General features: G+C 48.5%; 1 protein-coding gene across 13 annotated transcripts in view; it reads left to right on the top strand.

Annotated features, from left to right (window-relative positions):
• Positions 1 to 17,973, top strand: part of CACNA1A (calcium voltage-gated channel subunit alpha1 A) — a 1,220,168-nt gene that overhangs the window by 636,594 nt on the left and 565,601 nt on the right. For all 13 annotated transcript variants that reach the window (XM_085600715.1, XM_085600714.1, XM_085600719.1 and 10 more), the window contains one exon: positions 11,857 to 11,963. In XM_085600715.1, the coding sequence (XP_085456841.1) occupies positions 11,857 to 11,963 (107 nt within the window). The remainder of the gene's footprint in view (positions 1 to 11,856; positions 11,964 to 17,973) is intronic.

The following is a 17,973-nucleotide window of genomic DNA, read 5'->3' as shown; positions in this document are numbered from 1 at the left end:
TCAGATGACCTAACCACACTTGAATGTCTTGCACTGTCACTTTCCGCTTAGATAACATCCCGACCAATAAAGCCAACATTCTGCATTTTCCATCCTCAGGCAGACTGGCCTGCATTGCCACTGAGTCAAGCTCAATACCCAAAAAAGGATATAACAGTATCGGGCCCTCTTGTCTTTTCCGGTGCTAGCGGCACCCCAGGCTCTTCCATAAGCTCATGAAAAGTGTCCAGCGCATGCTGGCACTCCGAGGAGCCCGGGAAACCCACAAAAAGAAATCATCCAAGTAGTGCCCATTGGTAAAGCCTTGTCCACATACCATTTGCCTTAAAAATGCATCCCCAGCAAATGCCCATCGTCCGGATGAACCGGGAGCAGCTTAAAAGCCGACTTGATATCACACTTTTGCCATGCCTGCAGCTACGCCCGCGGTCACTACAAGTGACATGGGTACATCAACTGAGGAATATGACACCGATGCAGCACCGTCATCAATAAAATCGTTGACTGATGACCCCTCAGGCCATGACAAATGTATCAGCCGAAAATGCCCTTCCTCCTTTTTAGGCACCACACCAATATGTGAAATGATTAAATTGCGAACTGGCCACACATCAAAAGGGGGCCTGCCATCCTCCCCTCCCGCACTTCCTTATTCGATTTCTCACGCACAACCAATTTATGCTCTGATGCAGATTTCAAATTATCCGCCAACTTCCAGAGCGGAGGCCCGTGGTACCCCAAATGAAAACCCCCACCGAGAACATCCAAAGCGTCTGTCTTGCCTCCACATTCCCGTAACTGCTGCCCTTGCTGTCCGCCGGACGGTCTGATGCCCCAACAGTTAACGAGAGGATATCTTTCCTGCCCTAGAGCACTCGTGTCGGTATTTGCAAAACTCCCGTGTGCATAAACCCTTATAAAAATCCCAACATGCCCCAAATCCAGTTTGTGACGCGGCTGAGCCTCCCCCCCCCACCCTGGGTGGGCTTTCCCTGAAAGGGCCGATAAACTAGAGGCAGCCCACTAGCTGCAAAGAAGGTCTTACCCCCTGGCGCCGCCCCCATGGTATGTTGCCACAAATCCTTATCCAACTCACCCCATTTTGCCTCTGAGTCCCAAGCCATCTGAGCCCTGAACTCTCCGGCATACTGTGCCCATGCAAGACACTACCTGTAATTTGGGCCTTCCATATGACATCCATATACTTAAATATAGCCACGCAGCGCCCAGGGAACTTCTTGCAGTAAACACTGGCAGAAAATAAAATTGCCGCTGTCCAATTCTCAATTGCCAACGGTACTTTAGGGCGCTCGGCCAATTCATATTCCTCCTCTTTAGGGCCCTCTTAAATCTCACCTCCCTGTGCAGACGCTTCAAAATCTCAACATATTCCCCTTTCCATATGCGCTCCTTTGTTGCGAGCCTTAGGTGTGCGCCTAAGGGCTAAGTCACCCCCATATAAAGGAGCTTTTTTAATTGTCAATTCTTTACTTACCAACGGCTCCTTGCCACCCACAGCCACTGTGTTAGACCCACTCTCCACTTTAGAGTCCAAAACCACTCCCCCATCCTCTGTGCCTACTCCCGTGTCCCTTACGTACCTACCCTTATATAATCCCCCTTCCGTCCCGCCCCCACTCCCCCCCGCCCGACCCCACAGACACCATAATAGGTTTGGCCCGTGTTAATACGCTCTCACCTGGCTCTAAAGAGGACGCTCGTACCGACTCCGATCTCCGCGCCGGTCTCTCATAAAATTCCCTTCCAGGAAGAGCCCTCGCCGATGGGCCGCGCTTTCCTTTGCCTGTCACCACCACCGGCTGCTTTAGGGGTACCGCTCCCTTGGAATCCTGCAAACAAACTACAAGAAACATGAGAGGGCCCCCCCCTCCTCATAATCCCGCACTTCCCCTTCCACAGGGGTATCCTCATCATCATCAAGCAAGAGTGGCTCTTCCACCTGCAACACCTCATCAAAATCCACCGTGCGGGCCTTACCAGACCCCACATGACCCGTATGACCACTTTGCGGGGGAGCCGACTGTACACGCCGGTCCTCCCCCCTCCGATGACTGGCATCACAAACCATTATATCTCAAAAAGCTGTCCACTTTGACTGTAGTGACGTTGGGGCCAGCGAGGTCGCGCCGGACCTTCGTGCGCTAGCCGCGACGGGATCCACCGTGCGGGCCTTACCAGACCCCACATGACCTGTATGACCACTTTACGGGGGAGCCGACTGTACACGCCGGTCCACCCCCCTCCGATGACTGGCATCACAAACCATTATATCTCAAAAAGCTGTCCACCTTGACTGTAGTGACGTTGGGGCCAGCGAGGTCGCGCCGGACCTTCGTGCGCTAGCCGCGACGGGATCCACCGCTGGTACGGATGTGCCGCGCCAGGCCTCACCCTCCCTTCTCCTCGGCGCAAATGGGCCGCACCTCGCCCTACCGAGTCTGCTGCGCTGCTACGCTTTTTGTCCTGTAAAGAAAATAGTGGACTGGTGTGCTGGGGCCCTGCGAGCTAACCAAACCACTTGCCCTACGACCACTCGGAAAAAACCTCCCTATTCTGCCAACTTCCAGAACCCCCTACGTAAAACACACCGCCCGAACACGGCGAAGCCCCACCTTCCTCATCCCCACTCCAAACTAAACATCGCCCGAACCACCGCAGACGCAGAGCAGAGCCCATGTCCTTCGGAACCCCACGAACCCGCGAGCCTCCTACCCCAACGCGATCCTGACCTCTAACACCAACCCCTGCCCGCACCCCTATATCCAAACCCTCGCCGCGCCCCTGAACGTGAGAGAAGCCCAATGCCACCTCCCCGCCAAGGCCCCGAACACCTACAGACCAAAAAGGAAAATATGTCCGACCTTCCCAAGCCCTGTCCCCCCCAGCCGGCTCCAACTCGCCAAAACCAAACCCTCATCCCCACTACCGCCCCCACCTGCCCCTGCCCGACCCTGACCCTCCACAAATACCGTAGAATGCAAACCCCCCCCACCCAAAGACACCGAAACCTTAGAACCCCCGAGTTCCCTGGAAGAAAGTAAAACCTGCTGAGAACCCAACCCCCCTACCTGAGCCCACTCCCCCTCGCCCAAAGAGCTCGCTCCCACAGGCCCCAACCCTCCCCTCATAAATAGAGGGGAAGAAAACAATAAAGGACTCTCACAGCCCACCACCCCCTCCTCACCAGCTCTGTCAGCCATGCCTAAAACCCCAAAATCATGCTCCTCTCCCAAGTGCCCTGAGAAAATCCCCTGCACCAAACCAATACTGGACAGCTGGCGTCTTACACCCCCCACGCGGCCGGTCCTGCCACCTGCCTCACTAAAAACAAACGCGCGAGGGGAAACTTCCCCCCGCTCCACAAAACTGCCGTCATGACACGCTCCACTGGCACCCTGCATAGTGACACCTCCCGCCTCCTTTTTAACGCGCAGAGGAGCCTCCGGCAAAGAAACGGAACGCCTCTTTGACACACGCCCTCCCCCGCGCCTGCCTCTCGCCGCGGGGGAGGAATACAATCGCCCCGCTGAAGCCGGCTCAGACGCCACCAACTCCTCACCGCGCCAGACCTCCCGACCCTCCCCTCTCACTCCTCCCACCTCAACCACCGTCGCCCGCAACCGCGGCTGCATTACAAAAGCTGGGGCCGCCTTTTTAAAACGCTGGCGGCCCCTCTCACTCACCGGGACAAAAAACACCCAGCTAAATCCCAGCCACCAGGTCACCACTAACTAAAATGGTGGCTGGGGAAAGACGCCAAACTCCTTTATAAGTTGGGCTATATTTGGGCTATATTTAGGCTACCAAACAGTAGCCCAAACGCAAAATGGCCGGCGCAAGGCCAGCCACGCCCCCCCACACACCCCCTCCCAAACCGCCCGGGGGGGGGAACTCCCTGCGGTCGTCTACCCCCCCCCAAGCCCCCCTTGGCCTCAGCTCCGTTCTGTTCGTGTGGCATGCAACGCATAGGTTTGTCACTTCCTCAGATTCCTCTATGTTTAACTATATCATGGGACAATATTTTGTCCCATCATTATATTTCTTCTTTGTTTTGTTCATGTTTATATTTTTTTGCTTACGTGGTGCACTGCACGCTCGAAAACTCAGTGCGTCTAGGTACCAATCCACGAAATCTGCATATATAGCAAGACAGGATACATTTGACTCGCTCCAGATGGTTTCGTTTAATTCTGAAAACTGTAGCGGTCTAGTCTACATTACGAGGCTTCCACGTGGGCTATACCCCGGAAGCATCAGCATACTATGTGTCACTCTCTGGCCAGGCGTGGCCAGAGAGCTTAAATAAAGGGGCCGGGGTCGCTCGGGACTTCCAGACAGCAACTGTAATCCGAGTGTGTGTCTCCGTTCTTTGAGCGGCGCCTACATGCATTTATAGCTGAGGGTGGAGGCCTTACTGCCACACACGACACACGCAACGAAGGTGGGATCCGCTGGGTCCCCAAAGACAATGCCTGGCTCCTGATCGACCCAGCGTGTGGCCAAAAGACGCGACCACGAAGCGCGACCGGCGAGTCAGCGCGGAACACAGCAGCGGCGTCAGCGGTGAGTCTGCCGCGCTGAAGGAATGCCCAGCAATCACCGGCGAGCGACAAACAACAGCCAGTAAGCGCCCGCCTGAACATTGCACCCGCTACGTGAAGACAGCGCGCTGGTGCTCCCAGCAGAGCAAATCCGGTTGAGCCAGCGCTGGAGTTGGGAGAGCGCGCATGGCAGCAGCACCCTGACAACACCAGGCCTCACGGATATGGGAGCAGGAGCATGCTAGTAGCCCCCTGCTGACACATCTAGCGGCACCCCAGCAACAAGCACTGGCAAAATCACCTAGAACCATAATGGGGGGGAAAAGAAAAGAAAACAAGCATTGGAAAAACCAACACCCGCGTCACCAGAGTTAAGCAAATACACGTGCCAGCTGAAGGAGGGTCAACAAACACTGACAAAAGCAAGTGCTGCCCAAGCAACACAAGCTCATAGCCAACAAGTATGGGCAAACGCAACGCACTTGTCACACCCGTCAGCCCCACAAAACGAACCATTTGAGAGAAAGCAACGAGGTAGAGACCTACGATGGTTGATCAGGCAGCGCCGGCGGCTCAGCAACCAGTTGCCCCCGTGGCACCACCACCTCACATGCACTCCCAAATCAGCGCATTGCCTCCCTTCAGCGAACTCATCAATCCCGCCACCGCATCACCGAGATGGAAGGTGTGGATTGGCCGGCTCGACCACTACTTCATAGCAACAAGGGAGACAGACTGTACTGTCAAGAGGTCGTTGTTACTGCACTTCGCAGGAGACGAAATATACAAGCTATTCGCGCATCTACCGGACACGGGAGCGCACACTGACTATGACGCTGCAGTGAGGGCCCTGAACGCCCATTTTGACCCCCAACTCAATCCCGATTATGAGCGTTTCAAACTCAGGCAAGCCCGACAAAGAGAAGGGGAGTCCATGGACATGTTTCATGCACGGTTAAGAGAGCTGGCTAGCACGTGTACCGAAGACGATCAGGCCAAAGAAGTAAGGGAACAGGCCATCCAGGGATGACGCAATAAGATGCTACGGACCCTCATCCTACGACAGCCACGCATCTCTCTAGAGGACATATTCATCTTAGCTCGCTCACATGAGCTCTTGGATGTCAGAACAACGGCCATGGAAGGCGCACTCAACCAGCCAGCTAACCAGGCAGTAACAGTCAAGACGGAACGAGTAGATGCCATTCATACGTCGACTCGCGGTGGGCGAGGGTGATGGCCCAATAGAGGCACGCGACGTTCGCAGTGCGGATACTGTGGGAAGGAAGAGCACACCCTAGAAGAATGCCCGGCAAGGGGCAAGACCTGTGCAAAGTGTGGTATTCCCAACCATTTTGCGAGTGTATGTCGAGGAGGCATGCGAAACAAAGGAGCTCCAGGATGTAGACCCCCATCAAGAACAGTGAGGCACCTCACACTGGAGGAACCTGCCGCTTCCAGGACACCAACAGTAGCAGCCCACCGCAAACAGTGGCTGGAGGACTCATCCACAGATGAAGAAGAAGAGTGTCACCTCATATCATTTCCGAGCGACCTTAAACGAAGACGTCGACCCCAACCAAAATGTGCCATTGAGATCGCAGGAACACCTGTCACAGCCCTCATCGACACCGGAGCATCAGTGAACGTCATGGGGTGCCAACACTACAAGAAATTAAACCCAAGACCTGCGCTCACACTGTCCAAGGTCAGAATCCTCACATACGGAAGTCAAACACCGCTTCCCCTGAAAGGAAAAATGTCAAGTCAAGTCGGAAGATCACGAAGTCACAACTACATTCCACGTGGTCGACAGAGAAGCGGACATACTAGTTGGAAGTCACACCGCTGAAGATCTGAGCCTGGTCGCGTTCACAAATGCAGTGAAGTCACTTCAATCAGAAGACATCCTGGAGCTTTTTCCACAGTTATTTGACTGTCTAGGCAGCATGAAGAGGCCGCCAGTGAAATTGCACATTGACACAGCAGTGAAGCCCGTCGCCCTCCGACATCGACGCATACCATTCCACCTAAGGCCACTAGTAGAACGGTAGCTCATAAAGCTTGAGCAACAGGGTGTAATTGAGAAGGTGACAGGTCCAACTCCCTGGGTATCTCCCATGGCCATCGCTGAAAAACCAAAGCAACCGGGGAAGATCAGGATTTGTATTGATATGAGGATGCCCAACCAGTTAATAAAGAGAGAGAGACATCTGATTCTGACAGTTGACAATATCCTGGCCCTCCTCAACGGGTCTCAGTGGTTTTCTAAATTGGATTTAAACGCTGGCTATCACCAATTAAAGCTAACGGAAGAAAGCAGGTACATCACCACATTTTCGCCGCATCTAGGGCTTCGACGTTACAAAACGCTAAATTTCAGGATATCGTCAGCAGCCGAGATATTCCAGAACGCAGTAAGAGAAATCCTGTCGGGGCTCCAGGGTGTCATCAACATCAGTGACGACATTCTAATACATTCAGCGACAATAGAGAATCACCACCGTCGGCTCAGAGCCACCCTGCAAAGTCTTGCAGAATACGGGATAAACAGAAATGCCAATTTATTTTAAAAACATCGAGTTCTTTGGCTACGTATTCAGTCAAGAAAGGGTCAAGGCGGACCCCAGGAAATCACAAGCGATTCAACTCGCCCCCGCACCCACAAATGCATCAGAAGTGAGGAGCTTCCTGGGCATGGCAACATATTGTGGAAAGTTCATTCCGAATCTTGCCACCATCGCAGAGCCACTGCGAAACCTAACCAAGAAGGAGACCACTTGGAGATGGACTCAGGAGGAAGAAGAAGCATTCTGCAAAGTGAAGTCGGCACTACTAGAAAGCACGACCATGGCCTACTTTATCCCGCACACCTTGCCGAAGAGAACTCTGAACAGGAAACAAAGACGGAAGACTTTGTCAACATGATCTCCCAGTGGTCGTGTCCACGAGCACTCTCCATAGAAGAAATCAAGGCCCACATGGGCACGGACATGGTTCTCAGACGAGTGACTGATGCTCTACAGAAAGGATCGTGGGAAGGTTTTCTCCAAAACATCCACGGTTGGAGTGAACCTGACAGGACCCGGCTGGGGAAGTTCTGGAGGGTCCGAGACGAGCTCAGTGCCACTGGGAATGGCATCATACTGAGAGGATCACGCATTGTCATTCCACAAGATCTCCAAGAGCGAGCGACCGTCCTGGCCCATGAAGGCCATCAAGGCACAGGAAGAATGAAGTCCAGAATGAGAGAAAAAGTGTGGTTTCCTAGTTTAGAAGAAGCAGTAGACACTGTAGTGCACAATTGCAGAGCTTGTCAGCTGACCAGGAATCCAGAAGTCCCAGCTCCAGTGATAACCGAGGTTCCTGCTCCGTCACCCTGGTCGTGGGTGAGCCTCGATTTTGGGAGTTTCCCAGATGGGAGAGTGACGACTGTCCTGATTGATAGTTACACAAAATACCCCATCGGGGAAGTCCTCCCATTCATGGAGTTTAACCACCTGCAGCCAGTTCTAGAAAAAACATTTACTCTATTTGGACTGCCACACGTTGTCAAAACAGACAACGGTCCCCCGTTCCAGGGTAGTGGGTTCAAGGACTTCTTAACACGTCAAGCATCACCGCCTCACTCCACAGTGGCCACAAGCCAATGGTGAAGCGGAACGATTTATGCGGACAGTGAACAAAGATCTACGTATAGCAGTGGCCGAACAAACTGACCCAGAGGTCACCCTGCAACAGTTTTTGCGAGAATATCGCAGTACCCCTCACTGCACGACGCAAAGATCTCCGTGGTCACTGATGCTAGCAGGACCTCGACGTGACACCTTTCCCATGGCCGACAATTGGAAGCAAGAACCGTATGACCCGGCAAACACCCAAGCAAGTAGATTGTTGACCAACGAGAAAGCCAACAAACACAGGAGGGCACGAGCCCGAGTGCTGACACCAGGATGTACTGTCCTAATAAGGAACCGCCGAAACGGAGGAAAATTCCGCACTCCCTACTAGCCAGGGACCTGGACTGTGAGGACGGCCCGAGGAACAGCCATCACTGCCGAGCGAAAGGGAGAAGTAATAACCCGAAATGTCTCATGGTTCAAGAGAGTCCCTGCGGCGGACGGAGAAGTGCAGAACTCAGAACAACCAATGAGTGGAGAGGCCACGAGTGAAGGGGTGGAGCCCAGCTTCGCTGGTGCTCTAGCTCAGAGTCCGGCGACATCAACACCGTCCACCGACTCCAGTCACAGAGCCTTAGCTGATGGCAGGGAAGTAGTCATTTCCAGAAAGAATCAGGGTGGTTGTCAGCTTCGATACAATCTAAGACCAAATCCCAGACCCAATCAAAGACTTGCTGATTTTGTGTGCTGACTGACATTAAGTCTCTCTGAATTATAGAACTGATTTGGGATGGGATGTAGCGCTCTGGTCTACTTTACAAGGCTTCCACGTGGGCTATGCCCCGGAAGCATCAGCATACTATGTGTCACTCTCTGGCCAGGCGTGGCCAGAGAGCTTAAATAAAGGGGCCGGGGTTGCTCGGGACTTCCGGCTGGCACCTGTAATCCGAGTGTGTGTCTCCCCTCTTTGAGCGGCGCCTACATGCATTTATGGCTGATGTTGGAGGCCTTACTGTCACACACGACAATTACCATCTGTAGCCGAGCTGTGAAATCATACTTGTGGATAGGTCAGATTGTGGTTAGAGTGGTCAGGGCCTTGTTCCTCTGGAACCATGGTTGGGCGGTTGGGGTTACTATCATCAAGTCCACTTGGCATTAGTGAAGCAAAATATACAATATATAGGGGCGCCATGTACGATCGATCAATTAACCGGGTTAGAACATGTCCTATTTTTGTTCTGAAATGCATCATTGAATGGGCATGATGGATTTCCTTGAGCAGGTTGTTCCTGAGGTGGTGGGCTTTCACTGAAAAGCGCCAGCCACTTCTGAGTTTGCATCTGTATAATTGTGAATTTCATTTTGGGGCATAAGTCATTATTTACAATATCAGGTTCTTTCTGACGAAAACAGACGCTGCCACCCACTCATGCTTCGTAAAAAGCTTATTCATTCATCCAGAGCATTATATAATAGCATTTACAGCCCTTCCCCACAGGAAAGAATAGGCAGAGTGACCTCAGAATAATCACAGTGAATCAAAACAGTGAAATGTACATAAAAATAGATCCCTTATGCGTGGTAATTCTCATAATTTAAACAAAGATTAAATAAAACCGCTAAAGGGCTATTTAGAAAACGAGGAGCCATTGTGTTCTAACCAGGGGATGTAGTGAAACCACTCACAAAAAAAGTGAATTGAGCAAAACCAACCATATTTTTGATCCACCCACAGATGGAAATTGAGATAAAAATGCCCAAACCCTCTCGGCAGGGTGAACTAGAGAAACCCATGGTTTCTGTCCCAAAGTAACTGTCTGTATATTGGCAATTTCACAACAATTTGTATACTACTGTGAAGTTACCCAAAGCACTTTGCCTTTTTTTCAAACTTTTGTAGGTGAGTGAGGATCCAGTGATTCTCATCCCATGGACCCAAAAAATATTTTTCGGCCAGCCTTAACTCTAACACCGGCAGGTTCCAAAAATATGCTCACTGTAAGTTAAAGTGCAACTAAGACAAGAAAAAGGGAAATTACAATTGTCAGAGAGAAGCAAAAGCTCTAGATATGACATAAGAAGCAACAGACTGGCATGGCTGCCAAGGCAAAGTGGCCAGAACGCTAAAAGTGAATATCAATGCTAAAAAGACATGGTACAATTATTTAGAAGGCAAAAGGGTTCAAGTGAGAATACAAATATGTGACCCAAAGCAGAAAATGGGACTAATGCAGAGCGTCAGATTCTCGACTACAGGTTTTAGGCAACAGATAAATACAAAATCAAGAATAGGTACAGCATTGACTCCACATGGATCTGGATCAGGAATAAACTAGGATGTGAAAAATGACAGTTTTGTTCCTGACATTTTAGGTATATTTAATGAAATTATGCAAAATTAGAGAGAAAAGTGGTTTGGCAGTATATTGCGTGACTTTTTTCACATGTGCATACAAGTGTACTGTGGTAAAAAAAATTACGCAAAAATACTTAATGTTAATTTTTTAGAAATTATGAGAATTTCATGTAGAGCAAAATTCAGGAATTCTGAAAATGTCACCAACAAAGTTTTTATTTCACCCAGTTCTTAAAGAAAGCCAAAGGATATTCTAAAAACATACAACAATTTTCAATAATTGAGAGCTAGATAATACACTTAAACAGTTACGGTAAAAAGTGCATTCATTGAAAAACACTAGCAAGAATCCGGGGGACAGCAGAATGGGTTCAGCAGCAAACTGTTTCTAATGATGTTCCACAGTCCTGTGTTCTCCTTAGTGCGCCCTGTCTGCAACCCTTGACAGGATTCGTGGTACAGTTGCCGGAAGACTACAAAGAGGAAAAGGTGGGACTTGCAATGTGTAGCATTCTGCAAAGGGCAAGCCAGTCACCCACTGTGTTACCTAAGAGACCGCTGGAGGTGTGATCAACTTGATGTTCTATGAGCAGGACTATGTAGGACTACGGTGCAGCTGTTTTAGGACTAAGCAGGCTGTAGAAAATCAAGAGCCAGTTTTCCAAGAATGGAAAGGAGCAACATATTACCAGCACTTGTATAGCTAACTCCACGATTTGAGTGCTCCCATGGTGCTCACAGAGTTCGAGTCTCTGCTGTAATTTTTAGGGATCTCATGCAGAGTAGTGCAATAGAATATATCTAGCCCTCTAACTATTGAATATCCTAGTCGAAGCAGATTCCAGACACGCCTAATTCGCAGGGCTGCTGGATCATAAGGGGCTAAGAAAAACAAAAATTCATACGTGGAAAGCTCCAATTAATGCTGTTCGATTATAGGACCTGATTTGGAGTTGGATAATATGAAAGATCCTCCAATCCAATTTCTTGAGGAAATCCACGGACCAAACGTCACTCTCTCCCTCTGGATTTAGCATATCCTCTAGAAAGTGGTGATTTTTCATTTACCACTCAACTCTAAATCAGATCCATATTTCATAATCTTCTCTTTAGCTAACTGGTTTTGTTCTTAATCGTGGCTTTAGCATCCCACTAACTGGAGACCTGCATTCTTTCACTTTCAGAGGCGACAAAGCGTGGTTTACTTGACAGAGACCTTGTTAAGTCTGCCATTGTGCACTCACAGGGACTTACTGTAAGCAGTAAACTAACTGATCTAAACAACCCCTGCCTCTTTGTTTTTGGCACTCAACAGATGGTGGATCTCGGGCTCATTCTGCACCAAGGCGCCTACTTCCGCGATCTCTGGAACATCCTGGACTTCATTGTGGTCAGTGGGGCTCTGGTGGCCTTCGCCTTCACGTAAGTTTCCAGCACTCCTTTTTTCAATTTTCCCTGCACTTGCTCTCCTGTTTGCCTTCCTTATATTCATCAGTCCCTGCCCTTCTTCCCACTTCATCTTAATGTTATGCTGCCTGATATTCTTCTGATCATTTGACACAATATGGACTGCCTCGTAGACTTGTAGAGACTGTGCCAGTGCTTGGTTTTGCTTGATGCATGACTTGGGGTCTGGGTGAGAGGGTGATAGAAAGATTTGCTTGTTTCTATCTATCCCCTCATCAGTTGCAGAACATACATTTTTTCCCTCTACCTCATTGTCACTCAGGCTGGCCGGCCATTCAGGAAAGCCTAATTGCTCGCCATGCTAATCCAAGTTCATTCATGCCTGGAACGAATCGCCACCCCACATCCTCATTGACTGCTGTGCTCTGGTTGCTCTTTTGGACTGAACTTCCAGTTTAAGGATTTGTGTTAAGAATTAGCTCAAATATAACCGGTGCCGGTGGGCTCAGCAGCTGTATGAGCAGTATGAAGAAATCACTCAGATTGGATCAAGGATCGGTGTCCTTAGCTCACTAAAACACTTTTGCTGATAATGTAACAAAGTCGTTCCCCATTACTGAGATATGAAGTGCATGCTATGGGAATAGATAATGTAGTTCCACAGAAAATTGATGCCCCATCGCATGATCCATCATGAGGTTATCCATGCCCTGTCCTGTTCAGGCATTCATGGCGATACGCGGATTTGGGATGATAGGTGGTAGCCCCTGCCCCTATCACCTCACGCTGTACAGCCCCGTATTATAGATGCTGATGGGTGAGCTCCGTCTCAAGGCCGCAGTGTGTTAAAGAGCAAGGTGGTGTCTGCCCGAAGCATTCTCAAATATTGCCTTCCTCTTAACCTTCCTATAGGAAGTATGGTGTGCAGCTCTTCTCTCTTTCACTGCATGAAAGAGAGGGTAGCATTAACAGCTCTTTGTGTCTTACTGTTTCTCGTCATTGCTCTCCAGATTGTCAAATGTCTCTCACCCATGTCTCTTTACTGATAATGTGCTTTTTAGGTCTCGCCTGAGCCAGCGCTTTAGTGCTGCTCTCGCGAGAGCTTTTGTAAACGGGGGATTTGAAAGTGCAAACTAGTGCTTTCAGGCCACCAAATACAGTGCATGTGCGCCGGGCGCGCGCACCATTTAGCAGCCTGCGTGATCATTTCGCGGCCGCTTTGATGTTCTCAGTGAGCCGCGCGGCCACTGAGAACATCAAAGCGGCCGCGAAAGTGCACTCCATTTGCCAGCCTGCGTGCCTCTCTCCCCTACCCCCTCCCTTATACCACTTCCTGCTTGTTTTTAATGTTATCATTTTCAAGGTTACTCAGTTTTAATTATATTTAATGGATGCATTTAATTCCCTGAGTTTTTTCCTAACTCTTCAGCTTACCTGCTCGAAAAGACGGCATGCCAAGTTCAGAGAATTCCTGTAGGTAAATTACTTATTAAAGGATGCGCCCCCCCCACCCCCCCTTCCCAAGAGCCTCGCGCAGACCCCTTCTCAAACAGGGCTTCCCCTCCCATGGCCGCTGCCCTCTCCTCGGCTCGAGGACAATGACTCCGAGTGAAAACAGAAGAAAGCGTGTGAAAATTGGAGCCGTGCTGGGGACCGAACCATCACTGGAGACGTGATGTGTTGTTGGAGACTTCTTATTAACTGGCCATCACCGGTTGATATTTTTGCAACTTTTCCCCTACCTCTAAACGGAAAATTATAAAATCCACGTTTGTGTTGCAAACTCATCATCTTCTGTGATGCCCCCATACACCCTCCCCCGCTCTCTAAAACTTCACAGGACTCACACAAGCAAAGCGATCAGTTGGCCAAACATTGTACGTTTGTCGTGATTGAAAGCAAGCCGCAAAAGTACGAACACATTTGATGTCCACTCCAAATGATGGAGACACAAAGTGAAGATACAAGCCTTAAAGCGAATATTTGCTGAAAGCGGCCCAGAGGTTCTGCACACGACATCACGCATACATGGGACTGAATGTCAGTAAGGCTGCGGCATACAATTCAGTCAAAACAACTGCATTTTGGGAGTTGTAGTCTTGTTTTCTGCAGGTGAACGCCACTAACGCCCCAGACAGCAATTCGTTTTAAAAGAGAGTGCATACACAGGAATACCCGATTATAAATATTTCTGCCCACCTTGTGCACTTCCCATCACGTCCTGAACTCTTGTAAATCTTTTTTTTTCTTCAGTTTTTTTATAGCACAAACTCAACTCGAAGGAACCAGAGCGCTTTCCATAAGCACCGGTTGCATTACAAACGAACAAGTTTTTTGTACTCACGAGTAATTTGCCCCGAATCAAGGAATGCTTGAGTTAGTTCTCTAGCTCAAGGCCAGCCGCTCTAGCCGTTAGGCCACCAGACCCTTTGAGTTTTGTCTCGTTATGATTTTTGCCTTCGCTCTATTACGCGCACTATGCTCTCTACAGCGCTCTAACACCTATGCTGAGCGTGGTCTTTGCAGTGTGTCAACCTCAACAAACAAACATTCACAAACAAAAGCCATTTCCCTTTCGAAATTTCACCTCAATCAGGATTAGTGTAGACTTAAAACAACAGCGCGATGTCTGTAGGAGGGGTAGGGGCTGTGGGGCTCGTACCACCATAAATTAAGGGTTAGGTGAGTGAAAGAGGGCCGGTCGTATAACACAAAGGTGCGCTGGGAATGCAGTAAACACCCAAAATGTGCAGTTTTCTGTGTGAAAGAAGGGCTATCGTATCACAAACGTTTTGAAGTTAAGTTGCAAGCACAAATACAAGGAAAGAGCAAAAGCTGTAAGGGGGGCCGGACGGGACAGAGACAGAATCCCGCACCCCCCGGAATTCCCTGGAGTGTAAAAGATTTTTCTCAACGGGGATAAATATTTTCAGAGTGAATAAACACCAAGTTATGGAGGCAAATGCACATTATACAAAATGCCTGTGTGGCATTGTAAGTTACTTTTTTCGAGCAAAATGCATTCTTGCCAATTTTGACTGAAGGAGAGCGCTTCGATAACAAAAATAGCACACTATCGCATGCGATGCGAACAGCATCTTTTCTCAATTACATGACGTTGAGTAGGTACGAGCCTCGGGGTTGACTTCACATCCTGTGATTCTCGGCAAATCACTTAATCTCCCTGTGCCTACCAAATCAAGCATTTGCAATGCAATAGGTATCGCATTTACGCGAGTTTAAGCTAATGGCATTGTAAATGGCAATGCCTTTTATTTATGTTTTAAAAACCAAGTCAAAAAAACGGCATTGTCATTTACACTGCCAATAGCTCAAACTCATGTAAATGCGAGACCTATTGCATTGCAAATGCTTGTTTCCTTTTGTCACCCACTACCTCTTGCTTGGTGTGCTTGCACCCCCTCTCTTTCTCCATATGCCACGTGTTGCTTAGCACCTACCTTCAGGGCCGGACTGGCGGTAGCGGGCTCCGGGCAATCTCCCGGTGCGGCCGCACGGGTGTGGGCCGATTACCAGCGCCGATTTTGCATAGCTGCAAAATCGGCCCTGTAACAATATCGGCCGAAAACCGGCCCTGGCAAAGAGCTCGGCGGCACCCCCTCCCCCCCTGGGGGGAGGGGGGGCGAGCACTTTGCCAGGGCCGATTGTGGTTCCCAGTCCCTCCCTGCCTACCTTGTTCTTTCGGTATGAAAGCCCTCCTGCTTCTCTTATCATGCGTCTCTTTCTCTCCTGAGTGCACTCGCCATTTCCCCAGTTATTTCCTCTCGTGAACCCTCTGTATAGTTCATCCAAACGTACTCCCTCCACCGTTTCTTTCTCGTCCCTACCAGCTCCTGAAGTTTGTCACTCATTTCAATCTTTCCACGTTTTTCTTTTTTCTATCTCCATTATATTTGTACTTTCTTCCTTTCTTTTTGTCATTCCCTTTATTCATTTGCCCTGATACAGTCTTCTCACCTAGTGTCTATCTCTTCTCCTCTTTCCAGCGAGAATCTCTTCCACTCTTTTATATTCTCTTCGTTTGCCCTGGTTTCACTTTCATTTCCCGCTTTCTGTCTCTCCTACTCTTTCCCGCTTCAATTTGTAAGGGAGCTTAAGGATTTATTAATGTGTTCATTCTTACAAATTAATGCAAAATAAATACATGAATTAATAAATGCATACATAAGTAAATAAATAAAGTATATAAAACTAAAGTACTTGCCCACAGTTGATGTACATCTGCCTCTGGCTTCAAGTAAAGCTCAATACAACTAAGGGCTTATTTAGAGCTTAGTGGAGCAAGAGCACCGCTATAAAAAGAAAAGCGGTGCTATGCCCTGCCAAACTCGCGGTTCTCCTATTCTGTCTGATGTTTAGAGAAGTGCTGTGCCTACACCTCTAAAAACCCTTGATGTGGAGGCTCGTCCACCAAGGGGCCTTCCTGCTCTGCAGAGGGCAGTTTGACTAGCACTCAGTTTCTAGGTCCGTGTCCAAATAGGGGGCGTGTAAGCAGTAAATGAGACACATTATTGGAAACACCAAGATTCCAACAACATCTTTTATTGCTGGACATGCTGCCTGGTACATGTGTTTGACTTATTTTCAGCACCAAGCCTAACATCCAGGATACATTCCAGATCTTTGTGTCTTTCTTTACAAAATGTGTATTTTTTGCGCCCAGCAGCCATGCTGTGTTTAGTGAAGGAATACAAATCGGACAAAAGCCTGACTTCATTTTTTATTTATTAATTGTCACAATACACTATTTACAGTGCCACTATTCTCCGTCTTATATCTCATGGACAGACTATCAAGCCTTCCTCTGCTCTTCAGTGGTACATGTGAACTGACTCGCCAGTAATTTTCTCGTGTGCAAACCAATGATTAGGGTTTCAGGGTGTTTAATCAATTTCAAATAGGAGTTCAATACCATAGTTTGGTTCAGCATTGAATGAGCAGAGGCCTGACTTGATATAGATTGTCTCAATTATTGAGTTCTCTACTCATGTAAATGTCAATTTCATAGTGAAATTTCATTTCAATACTAGTTAAAACATCAATAGAGAGCTATCGCAAATACTTTGTCCTTAAATGCCTTAATTAAAGGCATCAATGAGAGGCTGCCATAAGTTCTGTTAACTTTGTTCTCGCAGCTCCTTGCACAAAGGGTACTCATATTTACCACGTCTTGATGGTTGACCATCTTTATATTTCAACCAAACATCATGTGCTACAGTGTGTCATCTGACATAGCTTTGTCATCCGAGAATTTTCCACAATTAGAAAAGAAGACATCATTGAGGTTTTTTCTTCCAGGCTCATTTTCCTTGCAGGTTACAACACATATTAGATTGGCCCCTGAGGGCTGATCTTAGGTGGGGAAGCTAGGCGAAGAATCTTCTACCGTCCTTTGAAATGATCTTTTAGGCACACTTAATTTATACTTCGTACTTTTAGAAATGAATCTTGGAAGAAACAAGGAGACCCTTTTTTAGATCCTATAAATCTTGTAATTTAAATTAGAGTTTTTTGATGACTCCTCATAAGTAGCACAAATGTTTACTGCACCCTGACCTCATCCCTGAGCTCTGTGACGTTTGATTGGATTTCTGCTATAAAATCCAGTCTGCCAATGCCATTAGCACATGCCCTGTCAACAGCTTACAAACCCTTCTTAATAATGATACAAGCATATTACTGGAAAACAGTAAGTTAACACTTGTAGTGACACCGCCACAAATATCTCCTATAAATGAAAACTCCTCACTTTGAATAGCGTAGACACCAAGAAGGTCTGTTGAGTATTCTTCTATATGGCATGAAGAGAGTGTAATATCTTGGATTACTTTATCAGTGGGCAGACCGCTATCTTAAATAGGGCTATTTATAAGGTTTGTTCTGACAGAGACTTCTAACCATAGATTCTTCACCTTTTGAATACTCTTCAGGCATCAGACCAGATCCGAAATATCTTAAGCAGTTACACCTGCACTCTGACAGGTGGTGTCACGCAGCTTCGCAC

Source organism: Triturus cristatus, chromosome 4_2 (genome assembly GCF_964204655.1).
Source record: "Triturus cristatus chromosome 4_2, aTriCri1.1, whole genome shotgun sequence".
Taxonomy (NCBI): Eukaryota; Metazoa; Chordata; class Amphibia; order Caudata; family Salamandridae; genus Triturus; species Triturus cristatus.
This window is presented reverse-complemented; position numbering and strand designations above follow the sequence as displayed.